This window comes from Podarcis vaucheri, assembly GCF_965113315.1.
Source record: "Podarcis vaucheri genome assembly, chromosome: 15".
Taxonomy (NCBI): domain Eukaryota; kingdom Metazoa; phylum Chordata; class Lepidosauria; order Squamata; family Lacertidae; genus Podarcis; species Podarcis vaucheri.
In genome coordinates, this window is record NC_138753.1 from 4,136,184 (window position 1) to 4,155,053 (window position 18,870).

General features: G+C 49.6%; 1 protein-coding gene across 2 annotated transcripts; it reads right to left on the reverse strand.

The window, feature by feature from the left end:
* Positions 1-643: 643 nt before the first annotated feature.
* TLCD3A (TLC domain containing 3A) lies at positions 644-18,020 on the reverse strand. 2 transcript variants are annotated; one of them, XM_082201932.1, is made up of 5 exons: positions 17,759-18,020; positions 9,925-10,008; positions 5,866-6,079; positions 5,271-5,366; positions 644-4,179 (listed from the first exon to the last, which is right to left on the reverse strand). In XM_082201932.1, the coding sequence occupies exons 1-5, from the start codon at positions 17,878-17,880 to the stop codon at positions 3,907-3,909; spliced, it is 789 nt and encodes a 262-aa protein (XP_082058058.1). In that variant the 5' UTR covers positions 17,881-18,020; the 3' UTR covers positions 644-3,906. The 2 variants fall into 2 exon arrangements, with proteins under 2 accessions (XP_082058058.1, XP_082058057.1); XM_082201931.1 differs by lacking the exon at positions 17,759-18,020 and adding an exon at positions 10,744-11,380 and having other exon boundaries at positions 9,925-10,056.
* Positions 18,021-18,870: the final 850 nt, after the last annotated feature.

An 18,870-nucleotide genomic window follows, 5' to 3' on the forward strand; every position in this document is an offset into this window, starting at 1 on the left:
TTATCTGTTCTGTAACTCACTGCAAACCCTGCTGAGAGTTTTTGCAGAGTCAGCTACTATTTCTGGCGCTTGGAGGAAAAACATTCTGGCAGAACGCAGTCACCTGTTGGGGGTCTCTCCTGTAATAGCAAAATAATGATTATCCTAAAATGGTTAGGCACCTAATATTCCCCTCCGCACCACATCATATAACGGCTAAAGCCTCTGCAAGATGAGTTGTCCAGGCATTCTTTGCAAAAGTTGAGGCAGCGCTGAACCAAAGCATTGCCACAAAATGGTCAAAAAGAAAATGCCAACCTGTGGCCCCTGGGCACTAAATTTGAAGGGCTCCTTGTATTTGCACTCTTTTAGTTGGGCCAGATCTTTAAGGCTTGCCTTTCGCCTCCCTAGTTCTGCTTTTAGCTTTTTAATCAGTTGTCCGTTACACTTGATTTTAGTGTTTTACTAAATCCTTAACCAGCAGTTTCATGGTTCAAAAAGTAGGCCTTAGTTTGCCTACCCATGGTCAAGATCCAGTGAACCCCAGGCATGCATCTCCAAGTTGTGGAGACATCAGGCACCATCCTGGCCCCCAGGTATCTCCACTCGGTCACAAAATGCGCCAGGATTATTTCGAGCCCTGAACAAGAGTCAACAATTCAAATTTCTCAACAGGTTATCTTTTATTTGTCTGCTTTCAAATATATATATATATACCAGGCCTGTAGTCTTGCAGGAGAAAACAGTGAATCCAGTGACAAAAAACCATTTAATATGGAGTCTCTCTTTTTTTTCCTTCCTCACCCATTTTGGCAGGGTTGTGTCACAGTGAGAGGAGACTTGTCCTCAAGAGTTGCTTGACGCCGTCCCCCAAAGAGTAGTGTGTAAACGCTGCAAGTGGTTATAATGTTTTGGGCAGCTCCTAGGCACTTGTCTGTGATCTTTTGGAGAACCCAAAACCCATAGAATCCTCTGGTTTTGAGGGACACAGTGAATACTTATTTACAATACATTCCTTTCTGGTTTTGCAATATAACGTCGAAGGTTCCCAGGGAGGGAAATATGCGTCTGTCGGCCTCCCTGCTGCCGATTCCACCGGGCGACTTCAAAAGGCATTTTAAAGATGTTTGGCACGTCTCGTAGCATCGTTTGGAAGTCAAAAGACAGCATTTAAATATTGTAGAACAGGGATGGAGTTTGCTGTTCCCTCAACCTCTCTCATATCCCTGGCATATGATCTTCCTTTCAAATAAAAACGACATTCAGGCATATTGGAGCAGATATTGTAAACCAGCGAGTTGGCTGAGGGGAAAGGAAAATATCTCCTGGGATTTGTGCAATTTCAGAGACATTTGAGGGCTGTTCCCCGCCCTGTTGTACACAAGGCACCTTATTGGTCTCAAGGAAAATAATATTAATAAAGGACAGTCTGGGACATATAGGCATGGTCAGAGCTTCTGGCAGGGGTGGGCCACATGGGGGCTGTCGTCAGACAATAGTTCCCATCATCCCTGAAAAGGACTGTGGGAAGAGATTTGAGGTTTCTGGGTGACTCCACAGCGAGGAAAAGCGACAGCATTTGGGGGGTGAGGGTTTAGTTTAGGAAGTAAAAAAGGAGGGTTATATGAGGTAGAGGAGAAGATAACCTCCCCATCTTCTATTCTCCACAATGCACAGTGTGGAGAACAGGGGATATGAGGAAGAAAACCTCCCAAACAGTGGTACCTCGGTTTTCAAGCATCCTGGAAGCCGAACATTGCGGTTTTCGCCGAAAACCCAGAATTGTTTCCATTTTCGAATGCTTTTTGGAAATCGAATGGCTTCCGGTGAGCCCCCCCCCCCCCATTTTCTCCATTGATCTTGCGCCTCGGTTGTCAAACATTTCAGAAGTCGAACGGTCTTCCAGAATGGATTACGTTCGACAACCGAGGTAAACCGCTGTACAGTGGTACCTGGGGTTATACGCTTCAGGTTATACACTCCGCTAACCCAGAAATAGTGCTTCAGGTTAAGAACTTTGCTTCAGGATAAGAATAGAAATTGTGTTCCGGCAGCACAGCGGCAGGCCCCATTAGCTAAAGTGGTGCCTCAGGTTAAGAACAGTTTCAGGTTAAGAACGGACCTCCAGAACAAATTAAGTACTTAACCTGAGGTACCACTGCACTAGAATCCAATGGGGACATCTAATGAAGCTGAGAGCTGGGAAACGGAGCGGAAAAAACTTCGTCCAGCGCCGATACGGAATTTGCTCCCCTAAGTTGTCGTGAGGGCAGCCATCTTGGTTGTTTTTAAAAGGGGATGAGGCACAGTTGTGGAGGATGAAGCTTATCGCTGGCGGCTGGGCTGGCTGGCCGTGGTGTCCCAACACTGTCGGAGGCAGTCAAAAGCCACTTCTGATGAAGTGAAAGGCGCGTCTGATGAAGTTTGGGAACCTCTGGAGAGCACCACAACCTCAGAGGAGACCCCGGTTTGTTAAGGAGAAGTTGTAGCCGCACCAATCCAAAGGCGGCTCCAACGTGGTACTTGCAAAGGCGTTCCGGAAAGATCAGACATAAACAAGGAGGTAGAAAAAAGACCAGCTTGACCAGAAAAAAATGGGCACAAGAAGTGATGGGAGGGGGGGAAACACCTCTGTAGGAAAATGGATTGCACCAGTGATAGGGGAATCAAATGCTGCTGGACTCGAACTCTCAGAAGCCATTGTGGTCAATGGCTAGGGGAATGATGGGAGTTGTAGTCCAGCCCCATCTGGCAGGCCACGGCTTTTCATAGAATTGTCAATCTGGAAGGGACAAGGGTCATCTAGTCAAAACCCCGTGCAATGCAGGATTTTTTCCCCAAGGTGGGGCGGGGCTTGAACCCCTAACTCTGAGATTAAGAGCCTCATGTTCTACCAGCCGAACCACCCCTGGGTTAGACCCAAGCTCCACCTGCGGCAGACTTCTTGTGTTCCAAACAGAGGGCCACCGTCAAAGGGGAGCCGGGTGCGAATTGCATGGGGAAGCTTTACCCCTGTGTGATGCTGGCGTTGCTGGCGCGGAGATCTCAGGCCGACCCCTGCAGGGTCTCGACAAAAATACTCATCTTACAGGCAGGACAAAGAAACATCAACACATTTGATTTGACCCCGAGACCTCCAGCTGCCTGGTCATTCCCCCCCCCCCCGAATATGATGACCAGACTGCCCAATGCCCCATTTTCTCCCCCAGCATAGAATCCATACCCTCCACCCCATTTTTACAGCTTGGGGAGTGGGTGGAAAGACAGCTTGATTTTTCCAAACCGGCGCTTGGGTCCCAAGCCCACGATTCGAATCCTGGGGCGAAACAGTTCACAGTCGTCGTCCCCCCTGCGGAAAATGTACTCTGGGTTATCTGCCCCCCCCAGCCTTCTTCACTTCAGCAGTATAATTGGGGGGGGGATCGTTTTCTTGCTCCTAATCAGAGCATGACTTGGGAAGCAATAAACCCTCCATTTCACAGAAGCCACCGAGAAACCTACAGACGGCACACCCAGTGCCCCCTCTCTGCCCACCCTTTTGTCCCAAGAGAGGCCAGCGCTGGCAGGGGGCCGGATCCTGGCACACTGCCCCCATCCTGCAAACTGGAAGCAGCTTCCAGGAGTCCCGGCCTATTTTGAGCACCTTGGCGGGTGCGAACGGGGTGCTGGGCGAGGTGTGTGGCCGGATCCAGCAGCACTCTTCTGGCAGTAGACTCCTCAGAACAGAACAAAACAAAAAGCAACCCGGCCTTGCTGGCACCGTATGGCAACCGGATTTCACCCAGGGGCCACCTGCAGAGGTAGCGCCGCCTGTCACTCCTGGGCAAAGCCCACGGCGTCCCGACTGAGAGGTCTCTCCCCAGAAGCTGGCGCAGAAAGTCGGGGCGGGCAGGACCCAGCTGACAGGGAGCAGGTCTCAGGCCGCCATTATCGGGCTCGGTCCGGGGCCGGCGGGGCTCTGTACAGCCGCAGGGCCTTGCGGCAGATGAGGGCGAACCAGTAGAGCTGAGGGGCGATGAGAAGGGCGTTGGCCACGTTGCAGTGGAGGGGGATGTGGAAAGGCACTTTGTAGATGGGGAGGCCGGCCTGGCGGCCGTAGGCCCAGTACATGAAGGGGAACAGGACAATGCGGCACAGGAAGAAGGTCACCAGGATGAGGATGCCGTTGACTTTGTGCAAGGTCGAATCCTGCATTTTCAGCTGGGGAAGAGAAAGCAGAGTAAAGCGGGAGGTGAAAACGGTTCTATACAGCTATCTAAATGACAACAACAACCAGAAAACCCTAGAGCTGTGGAAACTATTACAGTGGTACCTCGGGTTACAGACGCTTCAGGTTACAGACTCCGCTAACCCAGAAATATTACCTCAGGTTAAGAACTCTGCTTCAGGATGAGAACAGAAATCGCACAGCGGCAGCAGGAAGCCCCATTAGCTAAAGTGGTGCTTCAGGTTAAGAACAGACCTCTGGAACGAATTAAGTACTTAACCCGAGGTACCACTGTATTTAAACAACAACAACCAGGAAACCCTAGAGCTGTGGAAATTATTACAGTGGTACCTCGGGTTACAGATGCTTTAGGTTACAGACGCTTCAGGTTACAGACTCCGCTAACCAAGAAATAGTACCTCGGGTTAAGAACTTTGCTTCAGGATGAGAACAGAAATCGGGCGGCGGCAGTGGGAGGCCCCATTGGCTAAAGTGGTACCTCAGGTTAAGAACATTTGCTTCAGGATGAGAACAGAAATCGGGCGGCGGCAGTGGGAGGCCCCATTGGCTAAAGTGGTACCTCAGGTTAAGAACATTTTCAGGTTAAGAATGGACCTCCAGAACAAATTAAGTTCTTAACCTGAGGTACCACTGTATTAATAATCCTCATCAGACGGGGTCGCCCCAGCCACTCTGGGTGGCTTCCAACAAATTATAAAACCACACACCGTATTTCCAGAAACATCCTCCTCCTTTGTGTAGGACAACAAAGTCCTGCATTTGCAGCACGTTTCCAAGTCACTGGTACAGTGCATTTAGCATCTCTCTCGGGGGTGTGCCTGTTGCTTCTCTGCACGATTGTACTGCTTTGCACTGCTTTTGTTTTTCATTTAAAGAAACCAACCAGTGACTTGTGGAGAAATGAAGGCAGGTGATTGCGGTGGCAGGAAATTCTGTATTTTGCCATCAGAAACACAACTGCCCTGAGCCTCAGAGCAAAGCACATCTCTACTTTTAACCAGGGAGTAAAAGAAACGGGTATCGGACCCCGAGTGTCTGAGAAAGCCTGGGGTTGCGGTTTTACCTGCAACAGGATCTTGCCCAGCGACACAAAGGGGGTGCTCAGCTCAGCCGTGTAGATACAGCCGACGAAGAAGTCTCCCAGCTCACCTCTGAAGTGCTGTGGACGAAAGCAGGGGAGAGAATTTCAGGGATTTGTGTGTCTGTGCAAGCGGCTTGCAACCCAGCAACCCTAAACAGCTCCTTCTGGCGTTGGTGAGGAGCAGTAGGGAATGCTTTTCAGTCTGAGGGTCAAATTCCCTTCCAGGCAGCCTTCCGGGGCCTGCATGGACAGCTCTGAAGATATCACAGCCATGTATTGCACCACAGTTCCTGAAATCAAGGAACAGGCTTTTGCTATTCCTGGGATGCTGTTTCAAACAGAATTTTGCACGATGGTTCCCGAATCCAGGAGCCCTTCTGTGCTTGGATATAATCCAAGTAGGGGCTCCTCATGAGGCCAGAGGAACATCGCCCGGCTGTGAAGCATGAAGGCCGCATCCTGCAAGGCCAGATGGGTGGGGTATAAATAATAAACTATTATTATTATTATTATTATTATTATTATTATTAACACCCAGAACGCACCAAACTCCTTGAGAAAACCCAAGTGCTCTCACCGTAGCCACTGGCGTGAGGACGATGAGGATGAAAAGGTGGTGTGTGACCATCAGCCTTTCTCTCTGCAGGAAGCTGTTGACACTGGCCAGAGAATACTTCGGGTGCGCCTCCCCTTTCTCCTCCCCCTTGTGCCAGTGGCAGAGGTACATGACGTAGATGTCGTAGGCCATGTAGGAGACCACAACCCACATGTACTCACGCGCAATCCAGTGCCTGTTTGAGGAGGAGAAGGAAGAGCGTAGAGGGGTGGGTTAAGGGTGGGCATTTGAGGGCATCATGGACCGAGGGCCAAGGACCTGGAAATCCCCAATTTCGCATGCCTCGTTTCGAATTTGAAACATGCGTCCCAAGAATAATAATAATAGGTTTAAACTTCAGGTTGTGCCAATGCTAGTCCTGTGTGCAGCAGACCCACTGAAGTTAAGGGACATCGCGAACCCGGGTTCCTTGTTCTCAATGGGTCTACTCTGAGTAGGACTCAGTGAGATACCATGGGTTGAAATTTTAGATTCAACATTTGGCGAAAGCTCCTCCCGCCCCACCAATGTTTCCATTCCAGCTGGCTGTAAGAACTACCACTGCATTTTAAAAATTGGTTTGCAAGTTTGCTTTCACCCCTCTTCCCTCCCCATCCCTTTTTCCTCTTGTGTTGTGTCTAAGATTGCAAGGCTGCAGGCAAGTGCTGTCTTGGGGGTGGGGGTGGCATTGTTCTTGCATTCAGACTGCCTCCACACAAGGAAGCACTGTGTGTTATCCCGGTTAATATCCACTAAAAGGGCTCATCTTCCTCCACGAAGCTGTTTTTTATTTTAAACGGTGGATTCTGCAGCTTCAGTTCTTCAAGGGCGGAGAGAGGTGCTTTTTTGTTTTGGTGCCTTGATGCAATTCGTTCTGCAAAGCTTCCCTTGCAGTTAATGATGCAATGCCTGCCTTGTCAAAATTGCCTGTTGCAAAAGTGGTGACATTTCCCCCTATTTTTCTGGGACAGAGCTTTGCACAACTCAGGATGAGTTCAGCCAACACAATACGCAACCCCTTTAGAAAATAATTCATATCCAGCAGTCTCTCCGGCAAAAGAGAAGCGTTCCTAGTCCTCGTGATTTTTATTTTTTATTTTAAAGTGGCAGAGTGCCATTGGTGCACACGGTGCGCATGGAATTTAAAGTTGAGCAACTGAGTGCAGGTCTCTGCTCCCAGAAGTTTGCAATAGATATTTCCAAGAAGGGAGGAGAAAATGAAAAGGGAGTATGGAGACAATATGAGCCAGTGGAGATATGTTAATTTGGGTGGGTGGGGACAACAGAGTGAAGGTTTGGGGGGGCAGATCTGTGACCCTCATATTGGACTCCAATTCCCATCACCACTGACAACCGGCTGTGTGAGATGCTGTGGCTGTTGTTGTCTGCAGCGGGCCAGCTGTAAATCACACTGAGCAAGTTGGAGTTAACTCTTTATTAGCAAAACCACAATCTGCACAAGAGTGTCAAGCTTAATAAACACAGCAACTCATTTCTGGTAGGTCCTGCCACCATGAAGCTATTTAGGGAAGTTTTTAATATTTAATGCTGTATTGTTTTTAACACTCAATTGGGAGCCGCCCAGAGTGGCTGGGGAAACTCAGCCAGATGGGCAGGGTATAAATAATAAATTATTATTATTATTATTATTATTATTATTATTATTATTATTATTATTATTATTATTGCAGATTGAGGGTCCCCGCCTCCCCACAGCCGTCTAAGTCCCTTCCTCTCCAGGGTTTTTTCCTAGCAATCGTGACTCAGTGGCTGGGAGTGGTGACTGGGAGACCATATAACACTGGACCTACATTGGCTCCCAGTATGTTTCCAAGCACAATTCAAAGTGTTGGTGCTGACCTTGAAAGCCCTAAACAGCCCAGTAGACCTGAAGGAACATCTCCACCCCCATTGTCCAGCCTGGACACTGAGGTCCAGCGCCAAGGGCCTTCTGGCGGTTCCCTCCTTGCAAGAAGTGAGGTTACAGGGAACCAGGCAGAGGGCCTTCTCGGTGGTGGCACCCACCCTGTGGAACGCCCCCCCCATCAGATGTCAAAGAAATAAACAACAATCTGACTTTCAGAAGACATCTGAAGGCAGCCCTGTTTAGGGAAGTTTTTAATCATAGAATCATAGAGTTGGAATAGACCACAAGGGCCATCGAGTCCAACCCCCTGCCAAGCAGGAAACACCATCAGAGCACTCCTGACATATGGTTGTCAAGCCTCTGCTTAAAGACCTCCAAAGAAGGAGACCCCACCACACTCCTTGGCAGCAAATTCCACTGTCGAACAGCTCTTACTGTCAGGAAGTTCTTCCTAATGTTTAGGTGGAATCTTCTTTCTTGTAGTTTGGATCCATTGCTCCGTGTCCGCTTCTCTGGAGCAGCAGAAAACAACCTTTCTCCCTCCTCTATGTGACATCCTTTTATATATTTGAACATGGCTATCATATCACCCCTTAACCTCCTCTTCTCCAGGCTAAACATGCCCAGCTCCCTTAGCCGTTCCTCATAAGGCATCATTTCCAGGCCTTTGACCATTTCGGTTGCCCTCCTCTGGACACGTTCCAGTTTGTCAGTGTCCTTCTTGAATTGTGGTGCCCAGAACTGGACACAGTACTCCAGGTGAGGTCTGACCAGAGCAGAATACAGTGGCACTATGACTTCCCTTGATCTAGATGCTATACTCCTATTGATGCAGCCCAGAATTGCATTGGCTTTTTTAGCTGCTGCGTTAATGTTTGATCGTGTTTTTAATCTTTTGTTTGGAGCTACCCAGAGTGGCTGGGGAAACCCAGCCAGATAGGTGGGGTATTAATAATAATAATAATAATAATAATAATAATAATAATAATAATATTCTTCAGAGTAGTCCCCATTTTCTCCTCTGCCCTTTTCATGCCTCTTCTGGTTCTGGGAGATACCGGTAAGTGTGGAGGGGAGCTTGTTGCAGAAAGAGGGCGAGACACCCATGACTTCACCAGCCATCTCTGTCTCTTAGCTTCCTGCATCCCAATTCCCCGCTTTAGCTTCTGCCTCTGTTTCTGCACTTCTCTCTGCCACAGACTCTACCAACTCACTAAGGTCTATTAACTCTACAGCTTCCAGCCCTTCCTCTTCCTAGTTTTCTCCCTCTGATCACTCATTGTCACACCACCAACCTACAGGCTCCGAGCCTTCTTCCCTTAGTGCAGGCATCCCCCAACTTGGCCCTCCAGAGGTTTTGGGACTACAACTCCCATCATCCCTGACCACTGGTCCTGTTAGCTAGGGATGGTGGGAGTTGTAGTCCCAAAACATCTGGAGGGCCGAGTTGGGGGATGCCTGCCTTAGTGGTTCCCCAGCTGGTTCCTCCCATCATTCCTCTGCTTCCAGCCAGTCCAGGGCAGTTATCTACACTGAACCCCTGCCTGAAACCCCGGAGAGCTGCTACCAGCCAGTGTAGGCAGTATTGATCTAGATGGACAGCTTCCTATGAGGAGCAGTGCCATCCTCCTAGCGCTTCCTGCAACCCCCTGCACCTGAGTCAGAGAACCTGCACTCCAGGTCTGGATCCGGGTCTCAGCAACAAAGGAAGCTGCCTTTGTAGAGTCAGACCACGGGGTCCATTGGACTTAGTGTTGTCTGCACTGGCTGGCAGCAGCTGTTCAGAATTTCAGGCAGGCAGTCTCAACCTGTCCTACCTGGCAATGGAGGTTGAACCCGGGTCCTTCTGCATGCAGAGCAAATTCTCTCTGCCACTAAACTAGGGCCCTCTCCCCGTCACAAACACACCCTAATTCCAATCTGGATGATCTCTGGGATCCCATCCATTGTATGATTCGGTGAAATACGTCAAACCCAGCAGCAAGGGCTCCTTGACCTCAAGGCAGCCCCGATCACCACACATCTTTATTCGGAAGCATGCCTCTCTGGGATTTGTTCAGGCGGAAGAGGCCTGCAGTCCAAGCATCCTTATCTCTGGCAGGTGAAAGTCCTCTGATAAGCGCAGATGAAAATCTGCACACCTGGCTTCAGTTTACAAGCCTCTCTTTAATTACCTGTCGTGCACGACGTCCTCGCAGCTGAAGATGACAATGATCCCGGAAAGAGTGGCCATCATGGCCTGGACAGACGACACCAGCCTGGGGAGAAAACAATGGTCAACGAGGGAAATGTTTGTACAGTGGTACCTCGGGTTACAGACACTTCAGGTTACAGACTCCACTAACCCAGAAATAGTACCTCGGGTTAAGAACTTTGCTTCAGGATGAGAACAGAAACCGCGCAGCAGCAACGGGAGGCCCCATTAGCTAAAGTGGTACCTCAGGTTAAGAACAGTTTCAGGTTAAGAACGGACTTTCAGAATGAATTACTGTATTTTTTGCACCATAACACTCACTTTTTTCCTCCTAGAAAGTAAGGGGAAATATCTGTGCGTGTTATGGAGGGAATGCCTACGGGTGGCATGCCTACGGATTTTCCTCCTCTAAAAACTACGTGCGTGTTATAGTTGGGTGCGTGTTATAGAGCGAAAAATACGGTAAGTTCTTGACCTGAGGTACACTGTAAAATGTATTTGTGTGGGGCACTCTCTCAGTGATTGCTTGACTTGTCTCATACTCTAAAGCAGACTATCAGTACAGTGCTGCCTCGGGTTACATATGCTTCAGGTTACATACACTTCAGGTTACAGACTCCGCTAACCCAGAAACAGTGCTTCAGGTTAAGAACTTTGCTTCAGGATGAGAACAGAAATTGTGCGGCTGCAGCAGGAGGCCCCTATTAGCTAAAGTGGTGCTTCAGGTTAAGAACAGTTTCAGGTTAAGAACGGACCTCCGGAACGAATTAAGTACTTAACCCAAGGTACCACTGTACACTGTAGCTGGACTCCCATCATTCCCCTGACCACGGACTTGGCAAGCAGGGGCTGATGGGAATTGGAGTCTAACATCATCTGGATGGCTGGCTGCAGGTTCCCCGGATCTAGACCTGCAGGATCCTAGAACTTAGGGGGTGCTTAAAATGAGGGTGAAGAAAGTGGACACAGAGATGTTTCTGTGACCCATTTCTACAATTCCAGGATTCTGCGACTTCCTGACTGGCAGCTTATCATTTGAACTTTGGGGTGGGGCGGGAGAAAGGCTCAGTCTTGCCACAAATAGCTTCAAACTGAAATTGGCACGGTCACCACGTCCCGAGAGACAAAGTAAATACCCTTGAGTCAATAAACAGTGGTTTCCCTTTCTCGTATTTATACATTGGTTCTCCGGCAGGGTCGTGTCGTTGGTTGAGTTTGGCCTTCCGTTGAGTCATCAGTTTGCATCTGGGTCCTGCTGGGCGACTCGTGAGCCGAGAGGAGAAGAGATGCAATAGCCAACTATTTTGAATGTTCATGTATGCCACAGCCGCCCCAAGAACTTTACTGGCCCAAAGATGGAAAACACAAGATTTACCAACCATCCAGGAGTAGCAGGTGACGATGATAGATTTTGCGGAACTTGCCAAATTGACAGGAAGGATCCAGGAGCAAGAGGACCAGAGATACAGTAACAATTGGAATAAATTTGTTGAATATATAAGGAGAACAGCAAAAATATTAAGACACTAGCCGGACTGGAATAACAGCTCCCATGTAAAACAGTAGAGTTATGACAATAATATACGCAAAAAGTATGTGATGTATATACCAGCGGTCGGGAGGAAGTCAGGACTCGGCAGAGTCAAAGGGATTATAATGTGACAAAAAGGGTTGTTGGGGAAAGAATTACATGTTGAAAACAATAAAAATTTATTTGGGGGGGGGGGAAGAATGGTGGGGGGCTTTTACTAGTGGGCCACGGGGCGTCTGTCTTCCCCAAATACCTCCAAGGATTTCCTGGACGTTGAAATGTTAAAAAAGGGAAGTGTTGGGTGTGAATTAGCGGGGGGCAAGAAATGTGCAGAAAGAGTGAAAATCATGAATTGTCTATTCTCCAAGGGAGTGGAGGGTGATTCTTTGGGGCAAGAGGGGGGCATTCTCCAGAAGAAGGCAAAAGGAGCAAATATGTCTCATACTCATGATAATAAATGCTGGAAATGTAAGGAAAAAGAAGGAACCTTTTACTACATGTGGTGGACATGCCCCAAGGTAAAAGACTTCTGGGAAAGGATTTATAATGAACTGAAAAAAGTGTTGAAATCAGAAGCCTTTTGACTTGGTATAGTGGTGGGTGAAATCCCCCAAAAAGGATGTTACTTTTTTTCTGTATGCCACAACAGCTGCGAGAATATTACTAGCGAAGAATTGGAAGAAACAAGATGAACCAACTATCGAAGAATGGCAGATGAAGATGATGGAACTTGCCAAACTGACCGGGAGACTCCGAGACCAGAGAGAAGAGATGGTGGAAGAAGACTGGAAGAAGTTTAAAGAATATTTGAAAAAATAGGTTACTATTTAAATCTTAGAATAGCTCTGGAAGTGGATATAGGCTGTAGGGTTAGAAGTGGAAGACAGTGTATTTTAAAATAGTATTATTTGTAAGTGATAAAATGTGAAGATTTTTATGGTAAAAGTAACCGTGATAAAAAAAATGGCTAGAAATTATGATATATGTAAACTGCTAAAGATGAGGTAAAATGAAAATCAGATAGTGGGGACTTGGGGAAGCCCACCTAACAATGTTTAGAAAAAATAAGGATAAGACAAGAATTTGTTTGTATTGTTTGTTTTTCTGTTTGTGTTGTTTAGTTGTGTTGTTGTTGTTCTTTAGTCGTTTAGTTGTGTCCGACTCTTCGTGACCCCCTGGACCAGAGCACGCCAGGCACTCCTGTCTTCCACTGCCTCCCACAGTTTGGTCAAACTCAGGCTGGTAGCTTCAAGAACACTATCCCTTTCTCCTTGTGCCCTCCCATCTTTCCCAACATCAGGGTCTTTTCCAGGGAGTCTTCTCTTCTCATGAGGTGGCCAAAGTCTTGGAGCCTCAGCTTCAGGATCTGTCCTTCCAGTGAGCACTCAGGGCTGATTTCCTTCAGAATGGAGAGGTTTGATCTTCTTGCAGTCCATGGGACTCTCAAGAGTCTCCTCCAGCACCAGAATTCAAAAGCATCAATTCTTCGGCGATCAGCCTCCTTTATGGTCCAGCTCTCACTTCCATACATCACTACTGGGAAAACCATGGCTTTAACTATACGGACCTTTGTTGGCAAGGTGATGTCTCTGCTTTTTAAGATGCTGTCTTAGTTGTGTTATAAAATGAATTTTAAAAATTGGGGGGCGGGAGAAGAAGTCAAAGGGAGGCGGGCTGCCAAGTATCCTGTTCTGACAGTGGCCAACATGATGTGCCCAAGCAAAGCCTCCAAGCAGGATTTGAGAACCACGGCAATCAGTTTGCAATTCCCAGCAACTGGTATTCAGAGGTAGACTGCGCCTGGCTGTGGAGGGAGAACATTGCCACCATGGCTTTCTTTTATCTGCCCTGAATCTCCCGACCTTCAGATCCATTAGCTGGCCACAGGTTCGACTGTTACGAGAGGCGAGGAAAGCTTTTCTCTACATACTTTCCCCCACACCGATCCATCCTGTTCTCACGTTGTTATGCAAGAGGGAGAGAGAAACGTGTCGTCGTAATTCAACTTCTTGCCAGGATGCAGGTAATTCAATCAAATCTCTCTGTGTCTGGTGTGAATGGATTGATCAACCTGCTCTAGACGTGGAAACACAAGGGAACCACCTGGGTCTTCTGAGGAGGTTCCCTGTTGCAACTCTGCCAGAGTTGCTGCTCCAAACTCCCCTCGCTCAAAATCAAGAAGTGCATTCCCAGATCAGAAACAAACTGTCACTTAAGGCTCCCGCAGGGCCAAACTGCAATCTTGCATAGGAGGCTGCCCGGCGCATCTCTGGGTGATACCCTGGGATTTATTTTTTAGTGTGCAATCAGACACAAAACACCACTGATCCCTAAGAAGAAGCTGCCACTGAGACAGGATGTAAGCAAGGAGCAAAGTATGCTTTTGCCTGTAATGATTGTTTTGAAAATTATCATCGGGTGTGTGACGGGGCATTTGTGCAGTTGGGAAATCTGCTTTAAAACAAAACGCCGAGTCCCTGTTCTTCTCTCCAAATGTCAGGGAATTGCCTCCCCTAGGATGAGGCTGCCCGTTGCACCCCTGCACGAATCCCCGCTCCAGGATTCCCGTCTCCCAATCCAGAAGCACTCCCAAATTAGCATCCTGGGACAATATAGAGAGGTTGGTGTGTTCCTTTTGGGGAGAGGAGCCTATGATCTTGGCACAGTCTGTTAAATGGATGTAGGAGTCGAGTGTGCCTTGAAGTTCAATGTCGAAAGTCTTTTGATGTTTAAAGAGCATCGTGCATCTCAAGCATGCAGCCTACGATTCGGCTTGGGAAGCTCTGCTTTCAAGAGTTGGGTGGGAGGTTTGTGATGAATACACAGGAATTCTCCCCTCCCAGACCAGTCCTGAGCTGAATCTTCAAAGGGTTTTCTTTTCAGAGATGAGGAACGATGCATTTGTAAGTGAGGCAACAGCCTGACTGGGGAGGTTGGAGCACTGGGGCAGAGACTTCACCAAAGCACTGTGTCAATAATAATAATAATAATAATAATAATAATAATTTATTATTTATACCCCGCCCATCTGGCTGGGTTTCCCCAGCCACTCTGGGCGTCTTCCAACAGAATATTAAAATACAATAGTCTATTAAACATTAAAAGCTTCCCTAAACAGGGCTGCCTTCAGATGTCTTCTAAAAGTCTGGTGGTGGTTTTTCTCTTTGACATCTGGTGGGAGGGCGTTCCACAGGGCGGGTGCCACCACCGAGAAGGCCCTCTGCCTGGTTCCCTGTAACTTGTCCACAGTGGCAGAGCATCTGCTTGGCATCCAGAAGGTCCTGGATCCAACCCCGGCATTTCCAGGCAGGGTTGGGTAATGCTCCCTGACAGGGAATCCTGGAGAGCCAGTAGCAGCGAGTGTCAGTAATACGGAGGAGGGTGAAACCAACAGCCTGACTGCGAGGAAGGCTGTGTTCTTGTGTAATAGTGAGGGTCATGGCACTGTTCCTGCGAACTCGTAGCCTCCCCTGCAGCAAAATAAACACCCAAACCCATTTCGCAAGCGACTTATCCCCAGCTAGGATGGTGGAGAGAGAGTGGAATCCAATTTGCAGAAGACACCAAGCCTGGAAGGGTAGCCAGTGCCGCAGAAGGCAGAACTGGGAATCCAGATTACCACAGCGGACAGGAGAACTGGGCCGAAACTAACATGGATTTCAATAAGGGACACTTAGGCAGGAAGAAGCAGCTGGACAAATATAAGGTGGGGCTTGCTAGTAGGACATGTGAAAAGGATCTAGGGGTCTTAGTGGACCACAAGGTGGTCATGAGTCCATTGTGTGATGCAGCAGCAAAAAAAGTGAATGCTATTCTTGGCTGTATCAACAGAAGTCTAGTGTCCAGATGAAGGGAAGGAATAAAGGTAAAGGGACCCATGACCATTAGGTCCAGTCGTGACCGACTCGGGGGTTGCGGCGCTCAACTTCCAGGTCATGTGGCCAGCATGACTAAGCCGCTTCTGGCGAACCAGAGCAGCGGACGGAAACGCCGTTTACCTTCCCGCCAGAGCGGCACCTATTTATCTACTTGCACTGGTGTGCTTTCGAACCGCTAGGTGGGCAGGAGCAGGGACTGAGCAACGGGAGCTCACCCTGTCGTGGGGATTCGAACCGCTGACCTTCTGATCGGCAAGTCCTAGGTTCTGTCGTTTAACCCACAGCGCCACCCGGAAGGGAAGGAACAGTACCGCTCTCTTCTGCCTTGGTCGGACCACACCTGGAAGGCTGTGCCCTGTTCTGGGTGCCCCACTTTAAGAAGGATATTGACAAGCTGGAATGTGTGGAGAGGAGGGAGACAAAGATTATCATGGGGTGTGGAAACCAAGCCTGATGAGGTGGGTCTGTTTAGCCTGGAAAAGAGGAGACCGAGAGGAGAGATGATAGCCATCTTCAAATATCTCAAGGGCTGTCAGATGGATCAAGCCTGTTTTCTCCTGTTCTGGAAAGTAGGACTCAAACCAACGACTTCAAGTTTCAAGAAAGGAGATTCCGACTAAACATTAGGAAGAATTTTCTGACAGCAGGAGCTGTTTGACAGTGGAACGGGCTCCCTAAGCAGAGACCATCTGCCACAGATGCTTTAGTTGAAATCCCTGTATTGCAGGGGGTTGGACTAGATGGCCACTGGGGTCCCAACTCCATGAAATGTCTGTCCTTCCAATAAACATAAGCCTTTCTTTGGGGATCTGGCTTCGGAACGATCTTGCTTCTCTTGTCCTGTTCCTTGACGACATTTCCATCCCAACTTTTCACCAGACCAAGCTGTTCCCAACTTCCCCCACATAACATACTGAGCATCCCATAGCGAAAGCTTCCTGCCATCTTTCCCATGACTCCGGTGGCTGAATTTGCACAAACACAGATCCTCCCCCTCTGGTTCCTAAATTGCAATTTTATCATTACAGTGGTACCTCGGGTTAGGTACTTAATTCGTTCCGGAGGTCCGTACTTAACCTGAAACTGTTCTTAACCTGAAGCACCACTTTAGCTAATGGGGCCTGCCGCTGCACTGCCGGAGCACAATTTCTGTTCCCATCCTGAAGCAAAGTTCTTAACCTGAAGCACTATTTCTGGGTTAGCGGAGTCTGTAACCTGAAGCGAATGTAACCCGAGGTACCACTGTATATGAATAATATTTATGTTTTTAAGAAGAAAATGTGCCATGAAGAGATTCACTCACTCGACATATGCAGCCTTCTACAGAGCAAAACCATCCGTAAATTTGACTCAGTATTGCCTGCACTGACTGGCAGCCCCTCTCTCTTAGAGTTTCAGGGGGCCCTACTGCATGCACTGACCTGCAGCAGCTCCCTGGGATTTTACAGAGGGAGCCTCTCAGCCCTGACAGGAGATGCTATTGGTGATTGAACCTGCAGCCTTCTGCATGCAAGCTCAGTATGGACTGCACTGACTGGCAGCAGCTCTCCAGAGTTTCAGGGGGTTGAACTTGAGATGCTGGGGGTTGAACTTGAGACCTTCCGCATGCAAAGCAGATGCTCTGTTGCTAAGCAACAGGAGACATTCCCTGTGGCTCCCTAAGGATAGATAGTCTCTTGCCTGCCTCGCAATCTTCTCTTTCATCTGCACAGGAATGTTCCTGCCTTATCGCTGCCCTGCCCTTAAACTCCTTTTGAAAGCCTTTGCCCTGCCCTTAAACCAGTGTTGCTGTTCTTAGGGAGGCAGGGAGAGACTCCCCTTCCTCCCATGGGCCTTAAGGGGTCCTCTTCCCTCCCCCCCCTCCGCAAGCCCCTCTGGATCCCCCAAACAGAAGAGGCAAAAAAGCAAATCTAGAGCAATTGCATTTCCCAAAGCCCGCCCGCCGAGGAACCCTGTGCGGCTCGTAAGCAGCCGGCTTTGCTCTTCAAACCACAGGCAGCCGAGCCTGGATGGAGAAGAGGTTTCTGAAAGTTCGCGCCAGCTGCTCGCTCTCCCTCGATCCCGGCCACGGAGAGCTGGATCCCTCCAGCCGGGGAAGGGAGAGGGAGAAAGAGACAAAGTCTAGGGGTAGCATCCAAAAGCTACACACATGGAAGTTAATAGATCGCAGTGTGAGGCTTGTTGAGGCCGGCGGGTCTACTCTGAGTCGGGCTTACGCCGGATCCGACCCGGCTTCCCGCGCCTGCAAGAACTTTGCGCCGGCTTTTCATTCAACTCCATCCGGTTGCATAAGAGGATCCGGGTGGAATGCCTTCCTTTTTCCTCCGCCTCTCCCCCCTCCCCGCACCTCTGGCTTCCCGTCGGTCTCCCTCCCTCTCCCCCCCCCCCTCGGTGCCAGCCGGTACCTGCCGCTGAGGAGGATCCGGTCCTTGAGGCTCCATGCCGGCGCCAGCCAGCGCAGGCTGCGGACGGAGACTGCGAAAAGCCCCGGGAAGAAGAGAGCTCCGAGGGCCACCGTCTGCCACATCCCTTCCCCGGCTCCCCGCGAGCCTTTCCCCGGCTGCCGGCCGCCCAGGCGCTCCGGGGATCTGCTCCGGAGACAGAAGAGGCGCTCGCCAACGGGACGCCCGCCTCGAACGCCGTGTTTGTCAACAGCAGGCCGGGCGGCGGCGGCGGCGAAAGAGAAGGTGGAGCTGCCGCCGCCGTCGTCGTCGGGCGGGAGAGATAGTGAGAGAGTGATGGAAGGGGCGGGCGGTGGGCTGCCTTCTGCAGCGGCCGGCCCTTCCCTCCCCCAGAGCCGGTAGGAGCGTCAATGTGGGGTGCAGGGAAGTCGAGGAGGAGGAGGATCCTGTGTCGTCCGTCCCCTCGAAATAAATAAATTAAATAAATCTCCCGCCCCCTCGGGGCTGAACCCTTTGCAAGATCGGTTGCCGCTGCCCCGAACTGATGGAACGCCGGCAGCCTGAACGTTCCGCGCGATGGAACGCTCGGCGGCCTCAACGTTCCAAACCCCGCCGCGCGAAACGTTCCAACGTTCCACGGAGCTTTGAAGAAGTTGCTCCGCTCCCCAGGCGTGGGCGGGGCCGTAGAGTTCACGGAACGTTGACGGCGCGCTCCGAACCGCGTGGACTGCGGCCGCCGAGACTTCCGAGCGTTCCACCCCTGCCGCGAACACTCCGTTCCATTTTCCCCGCTGGATGGTTTCCGGGAAAGGGGGGTATACCGGGTGGGCGTTGGGATAGATCGCAGTGTTATTTGGTGCATAATAAGGAAGAGGCGCCTCTGGTGTTGGGCAAACAGGTTTGTAGGCTTATTTCGTTTATTTTTAAATGAATGCACCCCCCGCAACAAGAGCCTCCCTCTAACCTGGCGTGTTTTAGTTTCGTTTTTTAAAACAAGGATGGCTAAGATGTACTTAAAAGAAAAGAAAAATACAGGAAAGGGGAGCGTTTTCCAGCCCGAGGGCCGCATTCCCTCATGTTGGCGGGGGCGGGCCAGGACAATGGTGGGTGTGGCT

What these genes read in the sequence shown, in the direction of transcription:
- TLCD3A (XM_082201931.1), bottom strand. Translation starts at nt 10,820, where the DNA reads ATGATGTTAGACTCCAATTCCCATCAGCCCCTGCTTGCCAAGTCCGTG. An exon ending in TCCTCACGCCAGTGGCTACG is followed by an intron (nt 5,367 to 5,865) that starts GTGAGAGCACTT and finishes TTTCGTCCACAG; the next exon opens with CACTTCAGAGGTGAGCTGGG. An exon ending in TGGGCAAGATCCTGTTGCAG is followed by an intron (nt 4,180 to 5,270) that starts GTAAAACCGCAA and finishes TCTCTTCCCCAG; the next exon opens with CTGAAAATGCAGGATTCGAC.